At 33.8% G+C, this 22100-nt stretch overlaps 4 protein-coding genes across 6 annotated transcripts; 2 read left to right on the forward strand and 2 right to left on the reverse strand.

Annotated features, from left to right (window-relative positions):
* The first annotated feature begins 1750 nt into the window (after positions 1 to 1750).
* On the forward strand, positions 1751 to 5332 carry LOC110820572 (GroES-like zinc-binding alcohol dehydrogenase family protein). The gene is made up of 5 exons (XM_022050083.2): positions 1751 to 2060; positions 2495 to 2636; positions 3705 to 3931; positions 4028 to 4285; positions 4814 to 5332. Exons 1-5 carry the CDS (start codon positions 1791 to 1793, stop codon positions 5117 to 5119), a joined length of 1203 nt encoding a protein of 400 aa, XP_021905775.2. The 5' UTR covers positions 1751 to 1790; the 3' UTR covers positions 5120 to 5332.
* Positions 5333 to 6619: 1287 nt separating this feature from the next.
* On the forward strand, positions 6620 to 13196 carry SWI1 (SWITCH1). 2 transcript variants are annotated; one of them, XM_088211478.1, is made up of 9 exons: positions 6620 to 6870; positions 7574 to 7640; positions 8519 to 8624; positions 8715 to 8815; positions 8954 to 9669; positions 9773 to 10156; positions 10381 to 10498; positions 10578 to 10643; positions 11913 to 13196. In XM_088211478.1, exons 2-9 carry the CDS (start codon positions 7587 to 7589, stop codon positions 12597 to 12599), a joined length of 2232 nt encoding a protein of 743 aa, XP_088067604.1. In that variant the 5' UTR covers positions 6620 to 6870; positions 7574 to 7586; the 3' UTR covers positions 12600 to 13196. The 2 variants fall into 2 exon arrangements, with proteins under 2 accessions (XP_088067604.1, XP_088067605.1); XM_088211479.1 differs by having other exon boundaries at positions 11925 to 13196.
* Positions 13197 to 13215: 19 nt separating this feature from the next.
* Positions 13216 to 16467, reverse strand: LOC110820554 (8-amino-7-oxononanoate synthase-like). Of its 2 annotated transcripts, none has more exons than XM_022050054.2 (10): positions 16116 to 16467; positions 15644 to 15759; positions 15117 to 15224; positions 14676 to 14914; positions 14538 to 14579; positions 14368 to 14455; positions 14149 to 14282; positions 13980 to 14068; positions 13668 to 13767; positions 13216 to 13534 (listed from the first exon to the last, which is right to left on the reverse strand). In XM_022050054.2, exons 1-10 carry the CDS (start codon positions 16363 to 16365, stop codon positions 13408 to 13410), a joined length of 1293 nt encoding a protein of 430 aa, XP_021905746.1. In that variant the 5' UTR covers positions 16366 to 16467; the 3' UTR covers positions 13216 to 13407. The 2 variants fall into 2 exon arrangements, with proteins under 2 accessions (XP_021905746.1, XP_021905745.1); XM_022050053.2 differs by having other exon boundaries at positions 13668 to 13887; positions 16116 to 16466.
* A 3297-nt stretch (positions 16468 to 19764) lies between these two features.
* LOC110820528 (2-oxoglutarate (2OG) and Fe(II)-dependent oxygenase superfamily protein) lies at positions 19765 to 21070 on the reverse strand. The gene is made up of 2 exons (XM_022050018.2): positions 20658 to 21070; positions 19765 to 20553 (listed from the first exon to the last, which is right to left on the reverse strand). Exons 1-2 carry the CDS (start codon positions 21011 to 21013, stop codon positions 19944 to 19946), a joined length of 966 nt encoding a protein of 321 aa, XP_021905710.2. The 5' UTR covers positions 21014 to 21070; the 3' UTR covers positions 19765 to 19943.
* Between the last annotated feature and the right edge of the window lie 1030 nt (positions 21071 to 22100).

Below are 22100 nucleotides of genomic sequence, written 5' to 3' on the forward strand. Positions count from 1 at the left end.
TTTAAAATTTTGTCACAGAGAAAACGAGTTTTTGAGGCATCATATTGATTCGGAAAATTCTACCATCAGACACGAACAATTTAATTGGTTCGTTTAAAAGTGATCAAATATGGTTAAACAATATTAGGCCTTAATGTATCGAGTTTAAGTATGAGCCTGTAATATGCATATATCATTTTTGTAATATTCTCAATTTATGATAGGCGAAATAAGAATTATAAAAATTTGTTGATATAAAATATGGTTATGGTTTTCGAATCACAAGATCGCCATTTTACTTTTTTAAAATTTTGTCACAGAGAAAACGAGTTTTTGAGGCATCATATTGATTCGGAAGATTCTACCATCAGACACGAACAATTTAATTAGTTCGTTTAAAAGTGATCAAATATGGTTAAACAATATTTGGCCTTAATGTATCGAGTTTAAGTATGAGCTTATAATGTGCATATATCATTTTTGTAATATTCTCAATTTATGATAGGCGAAATAAGAATTACAAAAATTTGTTGATATAAAATGTGATTATGGTTTTCGAATCACAAGATCGCCATTTTATTTTTTAAAATTTTGTCACAGAAAAAACGAATTTTTGAGGCATCATATTGATTCGGAAGATTCTACCATCAGACACGAATAATTCTTCCGCAAAGGATTCAAGTACGCTTCCGCATATATTTTTCATTAATTCAGTACGCAATTGTGTATTTAGTTTTACAGATCTACTTATTTAAAAAATATTTTTATTCTAACATGCTAATATATAACATCATCTCTAAATTAAAAGAAAAAAAAAAGAAATAAAGTACTCTATTAACATATGTCTTCTAAGTTACCTTTCTCGTGCATTTGATTATTAATTGGACTTATACTTTTAACAATTTGGTTCTTATATAAAGTGAGTAATTTTTTATTTAGAATAATTAAAAAAGTTATAATATATAACATCACTTTCAACTTCAAGCAAAGAGAAAATTGAAACAAACTACTAAAATAAATAATATGAAATAAGTAATCTCAAAGACAATCTATATTAAAAACATATTATTTCAATAAGACGTGTGAACTCTTTTATGAGTCATGATTTATATCTTAATTCTTTAAAGATGTGATAAAATAGAAAAATAAGTGTTTGGTAGGAATCACTACGACTTAAGAGAATAAAATATCAAATTACGAGATGACATTTAGAGAAAGTAGTTTAGTACATTAGTGTGAAAATGCATTGGAAGGCCTTATTTTTCATCAAAAATTCAACCCCAACTCCTTTAACATGATTGGTGCAAGTGTTTGAGCTTCTTTCATGGAGTTTTTGTAAGAAATTTGAAATTGAATAAAATTTGCCCAAGGTATTTTAAAACATGTTTTTTTTTATTAGTTATTTTTAAAATTTTAAATTTAAATAAGTTAAAATTTTAATTTTTTTAATTAAATTAATACGAATATAATATGTACGTCATATTAATATTATTATTTTTAGTAATAATATTATATCATATCATTAAAGTATAATAATATTAAATATTTATTTAAAAATAATTTAATTTAATATATGTAAGATGCGTTTCGAACCATCGATAAAAAAAATTACGATTGCATATTTCTTAATAATAGTAATTAGTAGCTTATATTACGAATTGATTATGGTTAATAAAATCTAACAAAGCTATGTGAGGCCCGTTATTGGAAAACATTAAGACACGGCCTTTAATATGGACACGTGTAATGAAACTCCATTAGTAATCTCTACAAACTTCAAAAACTAACAAAAAAGAGTAGTCGCGTCAAATATGATATGTACCCTCGGACGGAGATTCCAACCGCTGCGCTCTCACCGATCCCGACCGGTTCCGCTCCAATCCACCGATAACCTGCCATCAACTTCTCTTCAAATTTCCACTCCTAACACTACTATCTCCACACCTAAGTCCATTCCTCCATTGAAACTAACAAGCAAAATAGCTCTCGTTAAAGCACTTAATACAGAAGCATTACAAGCAACAGAGCCACTGAGGAAGATGGTGAAGGCTATTAGGGTTTATGAGCATGGTGGACCTGAGGTCTCTTTCTTCTTCTCTATATCTTATTTCTGTTTAAAACGTTGATTTGGTATTCATCAAATTGCTTGTGGTTTAAATGGTCTATTTCTCCCCCTTTGATCGATGGTATTTGGGGTTTTAGATTCTGAACTCGTGGGAAATACAGGGATAGGTTTATTTGATTGGAGTACCGTGCGAATGAACATCCCTGGAAAGCATTTTATTCTCCCGTATTTTTTTCTGTAGCAAATCTGGCCAATCTGATTATGAATTTAAAAGGAGTTGTTTATTGATTTTACCTGGCCAACCTGATTATATATATTCTCATGATTTGCTTGTATCGGTTCACTCTCTAAGATTTCTTTGGAACTGGTTTTAGAATTTATCTACGTTTACGCTTCCCATTTGTTTCTTAGCCGCTTACCTTTAGTATTGAGATTCATTTTTGTTGATAGGTCCTCAAGTGGGAGGATGTTGAACTAGGGGAGCCGAAGGAGGGTGAGGTACGTGTGAAGAACAAGGCCATTGGACTTAATTTCATTGATATATACTTCCGCAAAGGAGTTTATAAGCCCGCCACAATGCCTTTCACTCCAGGTTTGGTTCTTTTCTTAGAGTGCGGCAATCGAAAAACGTCTCTCTTTTATGTGCCTCTGTCATTTAACAATATGTATAAATAATCTTCTTGATTATGGCACGGTGGTTACTCTTTCTGTGTTATTTCTTCTCAATGAAGTTGTGGATTAGTTCCTTGAAAGTGCTTTATTGGATTGCTAGGGACTGGAATTCAGGGAATATATAGGCTAACTTCTTTGACAAAGCCTCCTGACAAATGAAGTTGGAATCTTTGAAAGAGTTATGCCGCTTACTTATGTGCCATCTTTTTTATTTAGCAATAGTCGTAATAGAGATGATCATCAAATTAATGAATCATCTACTATATTGTGGCTAGTTCATGTCAAATCTCTTGAGCATGGAGACGTGATTTGCATGATCTTTGGATATTTTATGGTCATAAGTACTCCCGTAAATTTACCAGCTTATGCAAATTGGCAAGAGGAGCAGTAGGAGCAGTTATTTTCTGCTTGGCTCTTGCTGCTGCATGTTAACAGAAACAATTTTAGTTGTTGTGAAGATTGGCCATCTATTGTCTCATTAGTTGGGTTGATCTGTTTTGCTAGCTTGTGTGGTTTATGGGCTGTTGTCTTCTTGCTATATTCTGCATATACTCTGATCCAAACAAGAACTGTTATTTGGCTAACAGATAAAATTCATCCAAGATATCCTAAGTAGTATTGTTTGTGTCAAGAACTTTCAACTAATATTCTTTGCACTCTTACTTCTTGATATATACAAGTATGGCCCCCTAGACATTCATTGTCTATTATGCTGGAGTTTGCTGTTAAACTCTTACAAATTTATAAATTACTGAACTATAATTTTTTGTACATTCTCCTTTTTATGGAACTATTCAGGAATCATATCATTGGCTACCTTGGGCAAATTATCCTTTGTAGTGACAGTGTACATGGCTGGTGTTAGTATCCCTTTTGCTGGTTCAGGCTATGATATCAGCTTTGAACTTGGCTCTGAACAGCAATTTCTCTCATTGATAATTGCATGTGAAGTTCTTCAGAAGTTTGAAACATAGTTCCCTCATTTCAGGTATGGAAGCTGTTGGAGAGGTGATAGCTGTGGGACCTGGATTAACTGGTAGGAAAGTAGGGGATCTCGTGGCTTATGCTGGTAATCCAATGGGCTCATATGCTGAAGAGCAGATCCTTCCTGCTGACAAAGTTGTGCCAGTTCCTCCTTCAGTTGATTCCATAATTGCAGCGTCAGTCTTACTTAAGGGCATGACTGCTCAGTTCTTAGTGCGCCGTTGTTTCAAGGTAAGTTATGTTTGTTGATAGAAATTGAATCTTTTGCAGCTGTATCAACCCCCAGGTAGCTTTTAAAAGATGCAATGATATTCACTTGCAATGCAGCTTGAACCTGCGCATACAGTCCTCATTCATTCAGCAGCTGGTGGAGTCGGATCTTTGTTGTGTCAATGGGCCTATGCCCTTGGCGCCACAGTCATTGGAACTGTGTCCACTAAAGAGAAGGCAGACCAAGCCAAGGAAGATGGGTGTCAGCATGTTATAATCTATAAGGAAGAGGATTTTGTTGCGCGAGTAAATGATATAACATCAGGCAAGGGGGTTGATGTTGTCTATGATTCTGTCGGAAAGGACACTTTTCAGGTAACTGTCATTCAGTTCTTATTTTTATCGATAATTGGTGCAATGAAGAGTATTTTTTATTTTGAGGGTTGATCATTCAGGCTACAACTTCACTTTTTTTTTTGTCTTTCCCTTTTGTGTCCTTATATCTGCTTTCCGTAAATGACCAGAATTATACCTGATTCGTAATAAGGTTACTAATGTTGAGGTTGAACCAATGAAATGCAAGAGCATGATTCCACCTCTGGTTATAAATGTTTTAGTATTAGTCTCCAGTTTCAAGTGCTGGCTGCATCCTGCCAACTAAAATTGTTTCACTTTAAACTAATTGCAATCGAGTTGAAGAGTATTCTTGGTCAAAATCTGATATTAAAGTTCATAGGCAGAACCAAATAGATCATAGCTCAGAATAGATTAAGCCAAGATGGTGTTGAACGGGGTTATCGTTTAACCTCTTGTTTGGAAGTCAGGCCCAGTCCGTCGGTGCCAAGTTGCATATTTTTTGCATTAAACTTGATTTCTTTGCTCTTATGAGATGTAATTTTCTAGGGATCACTGGATTGCTTGAAATATCGTGGATACATGGTGAGTTTTGGGCAATCATCTGGTACACCAGATCCAGTTCCATTATCTGCACTGGCAGCGAAATCTTTGTTCTTGACGAGGCCTTCAATGATGCATTATACAGCAACCCGAGATGAGCTGCTAGAAGCTGCAGGGGAGTTATTTGCCAATGTTGCATCTGGGGTTTTGCGAGTTCGAGTAAACCATAAATACCCTTTGTCTCAGGTTGCGCAGGCACATTTAGACCTTGAGAGCCGCAAAACTTCTGGATCGGTAGTGCTGTTACCATAAAAGTAAACAGGAAGTGTCCTGTCCTGTGTCTATTCTGTCGTTACCATATGCACCAAACTATGAATTTGGATACAATTTTTAGTTTGTCTTGGAGATAAAGAGTTGTTCTCATGGGAATTTGTTTTTGGTAAATGTTGTTATTAGATGGATTATGGGTTTATTATTATCCAGTGGTATTTGTATATATTCTGTCAATAATGTTGGAGAACTGTAGCACTGGTATTTTCTTTTTTTTTTTTTTTTTCCTTACGTTAGCCAACAAGGTCGTAACTTCTAACCTCCAACTTTGTGGAGATGAAAGGGTACCACTTAAGCTGTAGTGTGCTGGTGGCTAAAGTGGTTGAACACTCCACCAGTTAATTATGTGCATCGTTCTTTTAAGTTGCGGGGTTGTACCTCCTTGAAAGTTGCCAACATATAGCAGGGCGGTTCATTTTTATTTGTTTAATTCTGTGGCTTCTTTCGGAATGGACAAATTTAATTTTGTGGAATTTAGTTAATTATTGACTCTTTGTTTAATGATATAAAAGTGAAAAATAAATTATGAAAATTGAAATGATCAGTAGAAGTCCAAGTAATGATTTTTTTGAGTTACAATATAGCAATGCATTAAAACAAATTATTAAGAATCATTTTCGAAAATCAGAGTTGTAGTTTTAATGTAAACTCTTGAAACATTTTCAACTATCAATTTAAAGTAGGTTGGAACTATCAACTGAATGAACTAAAAGACTTTTTTTTTTTTTTTTGTTGCGAATTTTGGGTCTTTTCTGTTTTGATATATTTGCTTTTGTTTGTTCATTTAAATTCTAACTTTTTGTATTATATAAATCCATCGAATAACTAAAATTTCTACGGAAGCAAAGAGTTAGCATATGATAACACAGTTGTTGATTTGTTGAGTCTTTAATGCAACGTTTTAAATCACCCTTTTTCAATTTCTTTATTTCTTCAGATAGTTATTATTTTTAATGTGAAATTAATCTACACCAAAAAAAAAAATTAAATTTTTTTGGTTTGTTTAATCGTCAAAAATATCCTGCAACCATGAGAAGAGAAGAGTAAGTGATGGGATCAAAAGAGAGAATAATTATAATCTCTGGGCAAGCAATTTGGGGTTAGTACAATAATATAATTATGTACGGACTAAATTTTAATATTAATTTGGTTTTAAATAAATTTTAAAGACAAAAATTCATTGTATTTTTAATATTATTATTATGATAATAATAAATTCAACTTCCGGTCTAAAAAAAAATTAAAAATTAGACTTGGTTTAAAATAAAGATGAAAATGAGATTAAACAAACCTTGAGAACCAACAGTAGTTTTATTACCATCGACAAATTTCAGTGGTAGGGGTAAATTCGTAATTAGAACAAAATTTTTATGGCGGGGGACCACAATTATTCTGAGAGGGAGAGAGGTCACGTGAGGTGCAACACGCTTCTAATCATTACCTCCTTTCCCTCACTCAAAAAATCTCTATAATACTGCAACCTGCGTTTCTCCTTCGGTTATATCAAACCATAACAGAATAATACCCCCCCATTCACCCCCTCCCAAAAACATCTCATCAAAATTTAACTTCATTTCATCTCTTCCTCTCTTTTTCCATTCTATTGATTCCTCTTCTTATAGGAACTTCATTCCATTTAATTATTTCCAAGTTTTATCATCAGCATCTATCCATCGATCGGTTTCAGGTGTTTGAGCTTAACAAATTCAAAATCCGATTGTAGCTAACAAAAGGTACAACGATTTTTTCGTTTCCTCTGTTTCCGACGTTGATAATAATGTATAATGTCTTTATATTGTTTGAGGACTGAGGATCGGCGTGTTAACGGATGTTTTCCTTGCATTTTCTTATCGTTTTCCACTCGCCAAACAAGGCTACGTTCTTCTTCTCAGGTCTATGCATTTTTTCTTCGGTTGACGATATTTTTCCTCCTTCTCAGAGACAACAAACATGGTTTCGGCTTTTTCTTAGTTAGAATTATCGGTTTTATTCCATACTTTTGAATTTGATGCTTCAGTATTTTTATTTGAGCCTCTGCACAGTGGACTGTACTTGTTAATCAGATGCATTTAACAAACATATACGTACTTATTTCGTTATGCTGTTCTCTCTCTCTCTCTCTCTCTCTCTCTCTCTCTCTCTCTCGTTATCTTTCTATTCCCCCGCCCCCTTCTTTTCTTCCTTACTTCAAGTAAATCTGCAATTACACTGCATCCATTTTCTTTTTTCCTTTTCGGCTTTCGACTTGTGCTTATTGTTTAGTGTTCTCTAGGTCACTTTCATTTAAAAAACTAGTGCTACGACTGCTAGTATATGTTGATGCTGAAACGCTTTTTACCAGCGCAAACTTGTAAAACGATTTGTTCTCTTTCTCTTTGCTTCATGATTACTTCGAATTTTGATTTGTGTACTAAAGAATTAATTCGTGCATTGTAGATTAAAAAATTTCATGAAAATGGAAGAAAGTTGGTGTAGTGTCGATAATGCAGCAATAAGCCTCACGGTAAGTGTTCTCTCTGTTACTCTCTCTCTCCACTATGAGGGAGTTGCAAAACGATATGAGACAGAAAAGGCTACCACCATGGACTGGCAGCGTTGGTCTCTCACAGACTCATCAAGCGCGCGTCCAGTGATGCGTTTCGGTTATGCGAGATCTGTACTTTCCATACATAATATTAAATAAAAACAGAATAAAAAATGATATTGATAATTTTTCTCTAAAAATAAAAATCACAACGGAAAAAAAGTATCCTATTTGAAATAATTCTGTAGATTTTAATAATTTTAATTTATATTAAAAATTGTTACTATTTCATTAAATATTATTTATCAAAGTTAATATCTCTTAACTTTCATTTTTTATCACTATATGTTATATGTATTATTTTAAAAAAATACACAGTAGTAAATGTGCGGTAAAATTAAGGCAAATAAATATATATTTAACAAATAAATTTGCTTCGAATGCATTATTCATTTTGTGTGTGCATGCAAGGCATCAGCCTTCATTCCTTACTGGCTGGCGCGACGTACTCATACAGATGACATGTCGACTTTTTCTAATAGAGATAAAAAGTCTCCACGTTCACGTGTCTATTTTGTCTTGTTTTTTATTTTTCGCTTTTCACATACTATGAGAATTAAACTGGCCACGTGCACAGTGGACATGATGCATTTGTGATTTTGATTCTAATAACGTAACGAGAGTGCATGTAGGGTAAAATAATACTGTTTGTCAGTGTGTGTATATAGTACCTACATGTAGCGACAACGATATAGTCCCATAATTACTTCTACGGGTTGTTGGTTTTAAGTACCATTTTCTTGCCTCCAAAAACACATTGCCATTTTGTATATTTGAATATATGAATGATTATGAAGGAAATGATTTGCTTAAAAAAGAACCAACAACAAAAAGAGGACGCCGCAAACAGCCCTTGTTTGGGTAGACAAGAACTGAGCCCATCTTCACCGGTTTGTACCAATGGTATCATAGAAAAGTCCCTGCTACTTTTTATTTCCTTTTTTCCGTACTATTGCTCTTCCTTGCTTTGAGGACTGTCCTTATTGTTTCCAGATGCTGCAGCGCACATTAAAGTGGGTTCATACTATGAGATAGACCATTCAAAACTCTCTCGAAGAACCCCGGATCAACTCAGGTCGATCAGAATCATTGTGGTAAATAAAAACACGATCAAATATCATGAAGAGTCTGTTATTTTCGCTTACTTCACAAACATTGATGTATGCTTCATTCTTTAAACACTTTCCTCCTTTTGCAACGGTAATATGGGATCAGTGTTGTTACACGTACAGGTGAGTAAGAAGTCCAAAAATAGCGTTTCACTGAGGTTCCCAAGTATCCATTCTCTCCGTGACCACTTCAGCGAGAGGAACCGGAGGAAGACAGAGAAGAATATGCTGCCAGCAATGGACGAAAAACATGTGATGGGATTGGAACTGGCCGGAGAAGTACTTTACCGGAGAGTCCCACCTCACCAAATCTCAGTCAGGAGAAAGGAATGGAGTTTCTGGGTGATGATGCCTTCGGATGATAAGGAAAAAATTCCAAGTACAGCGTCGATCAATAAGCTCTGTAGCGTGGTTTCAAAAAAGGGACTATGCTGGTCTCAACTCTCTTCTACAGGGATGGTCAAGTGGGGCAACCGCCGCCAAGTTAGGTACCTTAGCCGACACCTGAAGGAGAAGGATCATGAAGCAACGGAGCAGATTGTTTCAAGCAGTCCCGTCAGTGAAGGTCAGGAAGTGAAAAGCGAAGAGAACATTAAGGATGACGAAGAGGAAGAGGATGCAAAAGAGGCAGAAGAAATTGATGACTATGAGGAGAATGTCAATGGAGATAATGATTCTGGTGAGTCAACGAAGAGGAATAACCGTAAGAGAAAACGCCAGAGATCAACTCACAAAGCTAAGCGGGTTAAACGTGAGAAACGGTATCAGACTTTGGCTAACCAACGGAATACCAAGGAAAACAGACAGAAGAACTTCATAGATAGATGGTCCCTTCAGAGGTGCGAATTAACTAATTATTGTTATTGGTAATAACTAACTAGTGACAAGTCAGTAGTTAATGTCAATGTTTTAACAAATTACCATTGCGTTGTCTGATGAAAGGTATAAATTGGCCGAGAAAAACATGTTGAAAGTCTTAAAGGAGAAAGGTGCAGTGTTTGGAAACTCAATCCTGAGACCAGCGTTGAGATCAGAGGCCAGGAAGTTGATAGGCGACACAGGTCTTTTGGATCATCTGCTCAAGCATATGGCCGGAAAGGTGGCTCCTGGTGGACAAGAGAGGTTTATGAGGCGGCATAATGCAGATGGGGCAATGGAGTACTGGCTGGAGAGCGCGGATTTGGTCAATATTAGAAAGGAGGCTGGGGTTCAAGATCCATATTGGACGCCACCAGCTGGATGGAAGCCTGGTGATAACCCTACCCAAGACCCTGTTTGTGCGAGGGAAATCAAGGAGCTTAGAGAAAGGGTCGCCAAATTGGAAAGGTATGTAGATGTGGCCATTGTTTTTTCTTTCTTTCCTTAACATGCGTTTAATATATTTATGGTTAACGATGATGAGATTTCTTTCTCGGCGTTTTCACATAATAATGTCCAAGTTGACAAGTATTTATCCCGTTTAATGATTTTCCTTTCTTTTTTGTCAGTATAACCCAAAAGAATTCCTTTTAGGCTATTCTGTCTAATGGTTCTTATGCTTTGTTGATCAGAGAGATGGAGCAACATATATCTAAGAAACAAGAAGAAGACCTTGCCACTGTGACCACCTTAAATTCTATTGTCACAAGCGAGACCCGGCAGCTTGATAACTCGATAATTCTACGGAAGGTGAAAGGGTGAAAAGTTTAATTATCAATTCTCATATCCAAGAGTCATTCTTTGACATTTTAGTCGATTCTTTTGGCAGGAAATGTACACAGACCTAATTAACAAAAAAGCTCAGATTGAGGACCAATTGATGAAAATTTCACAGGTATATATTTCAAACATGAAAAGGCTTTCACACCGTGATCTTTATTTTTTTGTTTGAAAATACATAATATATGAATGTGGTCATGCTTCTGATGGAACATCTCTACATATTGTTGCTTTTTTTTTCTCTGGTTTTGGCTTTTCATGTAGGATCAAAGATTATTTTAATTTTTTTTAAAAGTTAGGATTAGGCTGTAATATATATATATAGTACCAGAAATTCCCAAATATCAATTCTTCATTTTTTTAATAATTTTATATTTAATACAATAATATATATAACAATTATCTACTTATTTTTATAATATAAAAATAATTTTAAATATATTAAAATAAAAATAATATAATAATATATAATAGTTACATATTTAAATATTTTAGATTTAAAAATTTAAATTAAATATACTTGTATTTCTATATAATTTATTTTTAGGTGGTCATAAACTTTTAAATTATACACTATAAATTATTGATCATTTTTTTTTTCTGGCATTCCATTTGCAAATCTATTTTCAAAAATTAAGGTATGATAATTTTTTTTATATTTTTATTAGAATTTTTTTTTTTTACTTTCATATAATTTTACATCTAAAAATATTGTTTATACTTTGTTTTGTACAATTATAAAAATCATATTTTATGCATAGTATATGACAAGAATTTAGTTACATTATAACATAAAAATTTTTATATAATTTATAATTTATCCAATTTTCTAATGAATGGTATCAACTAGTTCTTTGAGAATCATTTATAACCCTTGCCGCTCACATTACTGTACTGCTGTTGTTTGGTTTTCTCTATCCACTGATTTTCGTGTTGCTGCCAAGTTTGGATTTGTGTATTTAGCGATTGGAATACGTAGTGGCGCATGATTTTTAGCATTTATGTTCTGTGTGTAATTATGGCGTATATTCTGCTTCCATTTATAAATAAACTATTTATCTTTTTAGTAAAGGCATTAGCTATGTATTTATTTATAATTTTTCACTCAGTGAAATTAAAAAATTATGTAAATTTTATTAAAATGACCTAAATTAATTTTATAAAAAATTTTAAGTGTAGTTTAAATAATATATTTTAAGTTTATTAATTTAAAAATAAAAATGTATATTTTAATTTTTTTAAAAATTTTATATGATGTTATTTTAAAAAGTTACATAAGTAAATATGTTGTAAATAATTTGTTAGTATCAATTTCTAATAATCCATCAAAGTTTCAATATTTTTCAAGGCAGCGTTAAGAATGTTGTGTACCATATTGATACAGATGATCGTGCAGGGTGAGAGACCAAGGCCCGAATCAATTGTCCAAGAACCTGGATCTAACAAGGCGGCAGGGCCAACTCAGACACCATTATTATTCTCAGTACCTCCACCACCATCATCAAGCACTAACAAGGAAACAACTGCTGTGACTGGTAAAAACCAAGAATCAGAAATAATATCGGAGAAGGAAGAAGAGAGAGAAAGGTTAAGAGGGAAAGCAGCACCTCCGGCGCCGCCGTTCCCACCGCTGAAAACAATATCAGCGACAGAGGACATGGCAAGCAAAATAGAACGGCTGAAGAGTGGGTTCAGAATATGCAAGCCCCAAGGTAGCTTCCTGTGGCCAAACATGGGAATTTCCCCAACGGTTCCACTTGAAGACATACTTCCAGTCCCTACTCCCCCCTCTTCGTCCACAACTCCCACAGCGCCTTCTCCTACTCACCTTGCTTCCCCTTTCAAACCATTAGCTGAAAGGCGGCATTTCATCGTTCCCACTCCCCTTATTCCCCATGAGACCACCACCCATAATGGCAAGACGAATAGCTACACTTCCATCAACCTTAATGAACTTCCTGAAAACCACGGTGAAGGTGGATTTTGCTTGTCCCAGTATCAGAATCTGGGTCCCAGCAACACCTCGCCTGCACGTCTAACCTATCAGAGGAGACAACTCTTCCATGGTTGATAAATCCAGGTGGGGCAAATCAATTAATAATAAGCTGCAGATAATCGATTAGTACTATACGACACTATTATTTTCCACTAAAGGCTATATATCTTAAGTGCCTATATCTATTATCAAGGAGTATTGCAGGTGATTGAAAAGGAATTTATAGTTAATGGTGTAGATTTCATAATTTTGCCTTAGGAGAGGGTATAGTTTCGAAGTCACATAATACAGAATGTCGCATGGCACCATGGTCTGAATTTTTGACTGGGGAATTTGATTCAAGATCCCCAAGATCTCTCGTCTTAATTGGACAGTTTACCGATCTCCAATCATGTATCCGACGTAAAATAAGTGAAAGTGTATATTGTTCTGTTTCATGGCCATGGTTCTCTGTTTTTACTGCTGGGATTTTTTCTTTTTTCTTTTAACAGTGGATGACTAGAAAAAATTTAACCTTATTATACAAGTAGCTTCAGTTTTACTGAAAGACATGGCATAGAATTTATCTTATGCAAATAAAAAATTTTGGACCGCATAAAGCATGAATGAACCAGTCTTTACAATAAAAGGCACTCAAGAGATTGGCTTCCCAATGGTAACTTGGTCTCGGTCTTAGTTAGCTGGAGCTATCTTATAAATACACATAATTGGACACTGATTATTGAAATCAAGTTCATCTTCATACAAATTGAAAATGGGATGTCATGCACAAGAAGGTCGAATGGATACTTTTCATCCTTCTTGTTCACTTAACTATAATCAATGTTCCTTATTCAAATATTTCATCGCAGATAAGATATGTAAGGTAAAGACAATCTGAATTTTAGAGCTTGGAGGATATATTTGAGTTATTTGTGATAAAATCTTGGAAGTTTATGTATTTTGACAACGCAGCTATCAGATTCTGTATATCCTCTTTTGTATGAGCTGCTGTGAGTGTCACCCTTAGCCTATGTATTAAAGAAAAGAAGAAAACAGATCAGGAATATATATTATGTTTACACTGAAATTTATAGCGAAATAGATAAAGATACACAACCATGTAATGTTCATAGTAGAGTAAATGAAAGAAACACAGCAAACCTGCATGAGTTTGGAGGCACTACAGGCGGTCTGACTGGCAGCACATGAAACCCAGATTCTAGCATATACTTGCCAGCCCGAATGGCTTTCTCTTCAGTGCCTACAACAAGAGAGACGATGGGACTAGTGAGGCGAACTCCCGAGAGAGCAGTGAATTCCCGCATATTATCCAGAATTGCCTTTCTCCGCCATTTTTCCTTTTTTGCCACGACTACAGCAGCTACAAATTAAAGCTTATGCTGTTGAGAGACAAAAACTTATTGGATGGCCTAGACACTGGCCAAACACGAGTAGTGGAGTTTATTAGATTACCATGTGCAGCGGCAGCAAGAGGGAGTGGCATAGAAGTTGAAAACATAAGCGATCGACCTTTTGACTGAATCAGTTTCTTCCAATTTTTGCTGAACAAATACATATTTAGCAGGTAGCATAATAATTTTATCCTTTTTCTGGGCTTTAATTTATTACCAAAAGTTTTTACCTGCATGCTACGAATCCGCCTAGGCAACCAGTTGCCTTACTTAGAGTCCCAACAACAATGTCAACTTCGTTTTCGCAATCAAATAGCTCAGCTAGTCCACCTCCGTTTTCGCCGAAAACAAAACTCCCATGAGCCTGAGCAGAGTAAAAGATCTATCAGCAAAAGAAAATTTCTCAACATCTATCAGCAGCGGTGAATTATATTGAAGAGAGGACTTACGTCATCCATGACTAAAAGGAAGCCATACTTCTTTCGAAGCTTAACAAGCACATCCAGTGGCGCCAAGTCTCCTTCCATACTAAACAAGCTGAAAAACAACAGAACAAATCCTTGAAATCGTATAATCTTTCAATTAATTTGAGAGGAAAAGAAAAAATAAGAAGACCAACCTATCAGTGACTACAACCTTTTTCTTGAGGGGACAATTCGATCTGCCGGATAAACAGAAAATGATATCGAAGTGAGAAAAAACAGAGAGAGAGAGAGAGAGAGCAGAGGAAATATGGAATGAGAAAATGAGTACTAACAACAAGGCATCGAGTTGGGACATGTCGGAGTGTCTGTAGACGAAGACTTCAGCATTGCCTTGCTTTTCTGCAAGACGCATACCGTCAATAATGGATGCGTGATTTAGGGCATCGGAGAAAATGGCAACCTTGTCGGCGTCGCCAGGCTTTTCACCCGGCGATAACAGAGCGGCCACTCCGCCGATTGCTACCATCGTCGCCTCATTTGCGGCGTACCCCGTTGGACAAAGAACACAATCCTGTACGTAAACAAAATATCTTCTGTTACTCAATTCCTTTTCAACTAATTATTTGCTTCCTCCATTTAATATTTCCATTACAAATAAATTTCTTGATTCTATTTTTCTCCATTTCCACTCCAAATTTTCCAATCACAATATATATTTGTGGCAAATATAATAAATAGTAATTTAATTTGGGGAATAATAAAACTATACATACCTCCTTTTTCTTGGACCTCGCCAAGCTTGTCTCCAACATCCGGTGGTAGTTGGTATACCCACACCCTAAAAGAGAGCCCCTTGGCCCCATTCCATGCTCTCGGGCTGCCTGCTTGCTCATATATACTCATCTTAGCCAAGTCTAATTAATTCTTTCATCATTTTATGAACTTATCACCCACATATATGTATGTATGTATGTATATATATATATATCTCTCATTAAATTTTTTTTCAAATAATAAATTGATTTTCATATAATAAATTACATTATAAATTTTAAGGCAAAGTTATTATTTTAGAACTTCAATTATGTTTATATTAAGATCATTTTTCAAAACATTTTGTTACAATTTTATCTTTAAATTACAAATTTATTTTGATTTGTAATTTTTTATAACTCTGAAAATTTGGCACAAAACTATAGAAGTTAATTTTATTTTGAATATATTTTGTTTTTAAGATAATACAAATAATTATTTTATTATTAAAAAAGAAAAATAAGAGAAAAAGGAGATGAAGAGTAACCTTTGCGGCGGCATTTGTAACTGCGGGATGGGCGCTCAACCCCAGATAATCATTTCCAGAGAATGCAAGCAACTTCCTGAATTTCTGCTCTGGATTCCTGTGAACAATCTCCTCTCCTACAAATCCAAAAACCCCCAACATAAATATAACTGTCTAATATCCCTCTCTAGCAGCAAATGTAAACCTTTTCTACAGATACTATCCGTAAACAAACTCTTTTAAGGTTCCAAACCCATTTACTGTAACATATTATATATATTTGTGTGTGTGTGTGTATTCATATATGCTCCCCAGGACTGGTTGGTTGATGGAGAAAAAAATAAAAAACTAATGCAGAATACAAAACTCGGACCACCCTTTCTTAATCTTCTTCTCCCTCGGAAGTGAAAAATCAGTTCACCTTGATGTCTCGGACACATGTATATGTGAAGCAATTTAAGAAGAGGAAGAAGGACTATATTTAAGAAGTTACCACAACTGGAGAGACCATTGACCCATTTGTTAAAGGTAAACTCTGAAACAGCCAGCTCTACAGAGTTTCGGTCCCATGGGTTCAATTGATTGAAGACTGGAAATTCTTCTTCCAAATTTGTTCTGCTTCCTCTTACTTCCTCCTCTTCTTCCAGATTCTTCAGATACATAGTTCTCAGAGATAACAGCAGTTTTGAACCCTCCAGCTTCTCCACCGATTCTTCTACCCATTTGTCCCACAAATTCTCCATTTTCCTTTCTTTTCTCCTTTCTCAAAATTGCAGGAACTCACCCACCTTCAGAGAGAGAGAGAGAGAGAGAGAGGAAAACTTCAGCTTCAGCCCCCCACTACTGCTCATACATATATACATATCATATGTCTATAGAAGGACCCGAACCTACTTTGCAAATAAAACAAGAAGTTTGGGAAGACCCGAACCTATGCGGCCCGACCCAACAATGAATTAAATGTGTCAGTGTTCAGATATTCAGAGATGAGATACAGTGACTCAATAATTGAACGCCAAAATTTCCATGTGAAATTAAAATGAAAGTTCAATTTTTTTCACCTCAAAATTAACTTTAATAACAATGTATTATTATACGAACATAATAGATAATGATATTAATTAAAATTATAAAATAGTAAATATAATGATTTTAAAGTCACAATACTAAATAGAAATTATTTTTATTATTTTTTGGCCCTCTCAAAGGAGACCAAAAAGTTGTATTAATTTGAAAACACTTTCAACTATAAAATTAATAATCAATTTTTCTTTTTTCTTTTTTTTCCGGTAGCTCTCCTGAACATTATTGTGCCAAAGGAAAGGAGTTGGGAAAAATAAATAGCGATAATAACACTTGCCAAAATAAATAGGAGGACACTTAATATCTCATTTATTTTCAACCGTACCAAACAGGGATTAATATCAATATTATTTCTGTCCATAAATATCACTGTCACATTGAAACCAGTTGTTGCCGCTGTCCAACTCCCAATGAGATGAAATTCACTTTATATTATTAACATTCAAATATCATTTTAAATCTATATATGTCAAAAGAATCATGAAATGGTATTTAACTTTTTTTTTTTTTAATATATTTATTTTATGAATACTTGAGATATCTTGTAAAATTAAAATAATGTATTTTCCACGTAGATTAATCATGTTACGTCTTATAGTGTACTTTTCTATATCTTATAAAATAACAAAAAATAATAATTAAGAAAGACTGTGAAATTAATTTTAATTAAGTCTTATTTTATTCTATTTTAAATATTGTATTTGTGACAAAAAGAAAAGGAAAAGAAGTAAAAAAAAAAAAAAAAAAAGCCCAACGGCCCAGCCCAGGAAAAGAAAAAAGGGACCGAGCCCAGGCCCACGCAAAAAGACGCTGTTTAAGCCTCTGAAAGAAAAAACGTTGAAACTACGTCGTTCAATCGCTTATCGAAACGGCGTCGTTGCAACGAGATTAAGGCTTCTGGTTTTCGAAAATTTGGTGGAAAGGAGAGGGCTATTATTCTGGGAAGAAAATAAGGAGGAAGACAAGTGGGACCATGATCCGAAGAAGATAAGGAAGAGACGCGAAGAGGAAGAAGCGTGTTCATCCGATTAGTTAAAGGCGAGGCCCGAGAGCTCGAAAGGGGGAAAAGAGGACTTGCGAAGAGAGAGAGAGAGCTGCAACTCGAGGAGAGAGAGAGTTCTTGAGAAGAGAGAATTTGTGAGAGCGTGGTCCGAAATCTTTTCTTTGATTTTCTCTTTTCAATTGCTCAGTCCGATCAAACGAATTTAAATTTCCTGCATTACAATTTTTACTCAGATTATGGGGGGATTTTTTTTTTTTTTAGGTGGGAATAATTTAGAAATAGAAATTAACTTATATAATTTAGGAATAGTTAACAAATCAATGATAAAGTCAACTTGGTAATGAGTGTTTAGTAAGTAGATTGTGGACTGCACTAGTACTGTCTCTCTACATACAATTTCAAGACAAGTCCAGGTAAGTTTTTTACGTGCCTAGTGGTGGGGGCAATCCAATGTGATGTTGCCATTGGTCTTGAAGCATTCCGAAAGAGTGACCAATGAATTTCCTTTGTCATCATAAGGCTATATAAAATTCGCAGTAGTTTTTAAATCAAATCATAAGGCTAAATCCACTTGTGCAACACAGAGGAACCACTCGAGGGTTCCTATAACAAACCACTCGTACAAACAAAGATTTTGGTTGGCCACATTTCATGAATATCCAGATGTTCAACACTTCCCCGCACATTAGACACCGAGGATCAACTTACATGTCATAACTTCTCCAAATGGTTTTTTTTTTTTTTTGGGTTATTTATTTACAATAAATTTAAAATGATACATAAACTTGTAAAAAACTTTTTGATAAGCATTTGCGGTAATAGGTTGTGTTAGCAAAAAATTTATTAATAAATAAGAACATATTTCGATTAATTTTTAAAAAAATATAAACTTTTATTAAATTAAAATTAATAATTAATTCTAATATTAAAATATTAAAAACACTCCGCATAAGCAAAAAAAATTCAATTATTTTGATCATAAAACATATAACTGTCACTATAAATAAAAATTAAAATTCTAATATTAAATGATTAACATTAATATAATAGAAGTAAGTGAATTAATCAAGTTAACAAACTCTGCAAGAAAATTTGTTATTTATGATTTAAGATCATACATGTTGATGGACAGAATTTCTAATTATTTGGTAAATATAATTTTTAATTAAAAATTTTATTCTTAATAAAATAAGAATTGAAAGTAGAATAAAAAGTATCGTATGTTAGATTAAAAAAATTTAAAAAAAAAAAAAAGGTAAAATAAAGGATGAGGATATAGAAATTAAAAGAGCATTTTGGTGAAAAACACAACGGTCTGGAAAATTGACATCAATGTGTGCTGACAGGAAATTTGACCTTGGTGAATGGTTGATGGAAAAATAAAAAATTTAAAAAAAAAAAGCCTTTTATTCTTTTGCCCTGACCATTCGTGGCCTCCCATAATGTTGATTATTAGATTATGTATTTATAGTTTATATTTACGGATGATGACGTGTCTAATTCCACTGAACACAATATTGACCCTGCACCGAAATGTATGCTAAATAACTCCAAATACGTCGCCGTTTTTTGCAAGCCAGAATCTATTAATGTTGATTATTAGATTATGTGCCATGTGATACTTGAATATTTATTTTTATAATTTTTCTCTTCCTCATTTTAAGTCAAATTTACCCATTTGAAATACGAATTTCTTATTGTCTCTTAAATTTCATTTATGAAATTATATAAAAATTATTAATAATTAATATAATAATAGTCAAAATAAAAAATAATGCAGTAAAAGTTTAAAACGAAGAGTTAGATCTATCGTTCATGAGTTAGATAATTAATATTTTTTTTTAAAAAAATAATAAGATTATGAATTCTATATATAATTGTTGGAAAATTTTTTATGATTGTATATATCATAATTAATTAAAGAAATAAACATTCACTTTAAAAAAAAAAAAAAAGAGAAATTAATTAGTGATAATTGTATACAAGGGCCAATATTCAGAAACAATTACTGTTCTTCCCCCCAAAAGAACAGGGGATGTGATTAACAGAGGAAGACTTCACAAACAGAGTCCATTACCACACAAAATGAGAACTTACAGAATAATTAAATGTAAGTTTAAACACATTTTCAGTAACTCAATAAATAGCCAATAGGAGAATATATATATATATATATATATAGTAAACATATACATAAATATTTATGGGTTTAGCGTGATTGACTTTCATAAACTTTCAGCTTTCAATACCTGCAAAGTTTTTGACAGTGTATCCAACTTTCTCAAACTTACCTTCCTCACTGCTCTCTCTAAATCTCACATAATCTCTGCAAACAAACGGCTTATACCTCCTTACATTTTCTTCTCCCACAACTTCACTGGGTGCATAAATCAATTTCTCATCTTCAAAGCACCAGAAGAAGGCCACAGAGAATCTATTAACAGATTTCTTCAAAACAACTCTGTGTTCGGACGATCTCAATCGCCCATCACTCCATGCTTCCATTAAGTCCCCAATGTTCACCACAAGAGTCTCCTCACATGGATTTATATCCATCCATTTCCCTTCCACGGATCTAACCTGGAGTCCACCAATTTCGTTCTGATACACAATCGTCACGCAGCTCATGTCTGTGTGCATTCCTAGCCCTTCAATTTTATCTTCCTCGACCTTTTCCTCCGACGGCGGTCGCAAGTAATTGTTTATCCTCAGGTAACCATGGCAATTTCTGAATTCGGTCTCGTAAAATTTCTTCTCGAAATCGATTCCCAAGCTCATCAAAACAGCCTGTACAATTTTCTTCGATAGCTCACTCATCTTCTTCCCATATTCCTCTACTACCTCACTGGGAAGAACACGACAAACCGTTTAAAAACAAATCGATTAATTGATTTGATGCCTTGTCATGGAAGAAAACTAGAGCTGCTGTGAGGTTGAAGATGATCTTACCTGAATTCCGAATCCGAGTCGTCGACGAGAATTTCGGCTGAACTCTGAGCAGAAGAGAAGAAATCGGGGCCGGAGACTCGAAGGCTTTCGAAGAAAGGGGAAGCAATGAAAGGAGGAGTGTAGGTGTTAATGGAAGAAGAAGGACCGGCCTTGCATTTGGTGTGGGAAGGGAGAGTGAAGAGACGATTGGAATGTGTGTAAAGCTTCCTGTATAGATGTGTGGAAATTCCATGGTTGATTATGTGGAAGAAACCCCATTGTTGGCAAGCTTGAGAGAGGGAGGAGAGGGAAGATGGGGTAAAGGGCTGAGAGATGTCAAATACAGGAAGCCGTGCACATGTCTGGGAAGAAGACATTTGAGATTAATTTATAAAAATAAATACTTATGAAGATTTTATGTAGTTAGTTGGTTTGCTATATGGAATTGAGACGAGTTAATGGAATATATATATATATATATGTATATGTATATATATAGGCGGAAAGTTATGAATAAAAAGATAGATATAGTAGTATAATGAATATAGATTATCAATGTGTCTTATTACTAATATAGTAATACATAGTATATATAGTAATATATCTTACTAATATATAACGCTATTACTAATACATTTTATTATATACTAAGACATTTACCAAAAAATGTATATATATATATATATACCAAGACATTGTTGTTATGCTGTTGATATAAATGTGCTAAAACATATAATAAACATATATATTATATTGGTAACATTTATAATGACTCAGAGTCCCAAAACAATTAGCCCACCAATTTTAGTTCTAAATTATTAGTAAATATAAATTCAATTTATTAATAATATGTAAATTAAGAGGTTAATATTTTATAAATGATATTAGAATTCTCTACAAACCCACTATTTTGCATATAATGCTATGGAGAAAAGACTAATATATATATATATATATGTAAAAAAAATATATATATATATATTTAAAAATCACTAACAACTACCCTTTGACCAATGAATCAAGTCTATAGTGAATTCGAAGTTTGATCCAAATTATATTATATATATATATATTTTAATGGCAATAGAGCCAAAAAAATTATATAATCGATTATGTAGTATCATTTTTACAAAAATAATAGGTTGGAAATAACTAAGAAGTCAGAGAAAATTTTTATTTATATATGACTAATTAACAAGTTTAGCTATAACGTGTCAATACCATATATATATGTATATGTATATGTATATGTATATGTATGTATGTATACATAGAATAACATGTAAAACACTTAATTTCAGGGAGTGGAAAATGTCCCTTCTTGTCCCCCTTCCCTTAATTCACTGTGACTTAGAAGGATCTAGTGGGCGGATTATTCATTTTTTATATGATAATATTTATTTATTTTATTTTTAATTAATTACAAATTTTAAAATTATACACATATGAAATTTTGGATCACAT

Source organism: Carica papaya, chromosome 9 (assembly GCF_054855325.1).
Source record: "Carica papaya isolate Zhongbai chromosome 9, ASM5485532v1, whole genome shotgun sequence".
NCBI lineage: Eukaryota > Viridiplantae > Streptophyta > Magnoliopsida > Brassicales > Caricaceae > Carica > Carica papaya.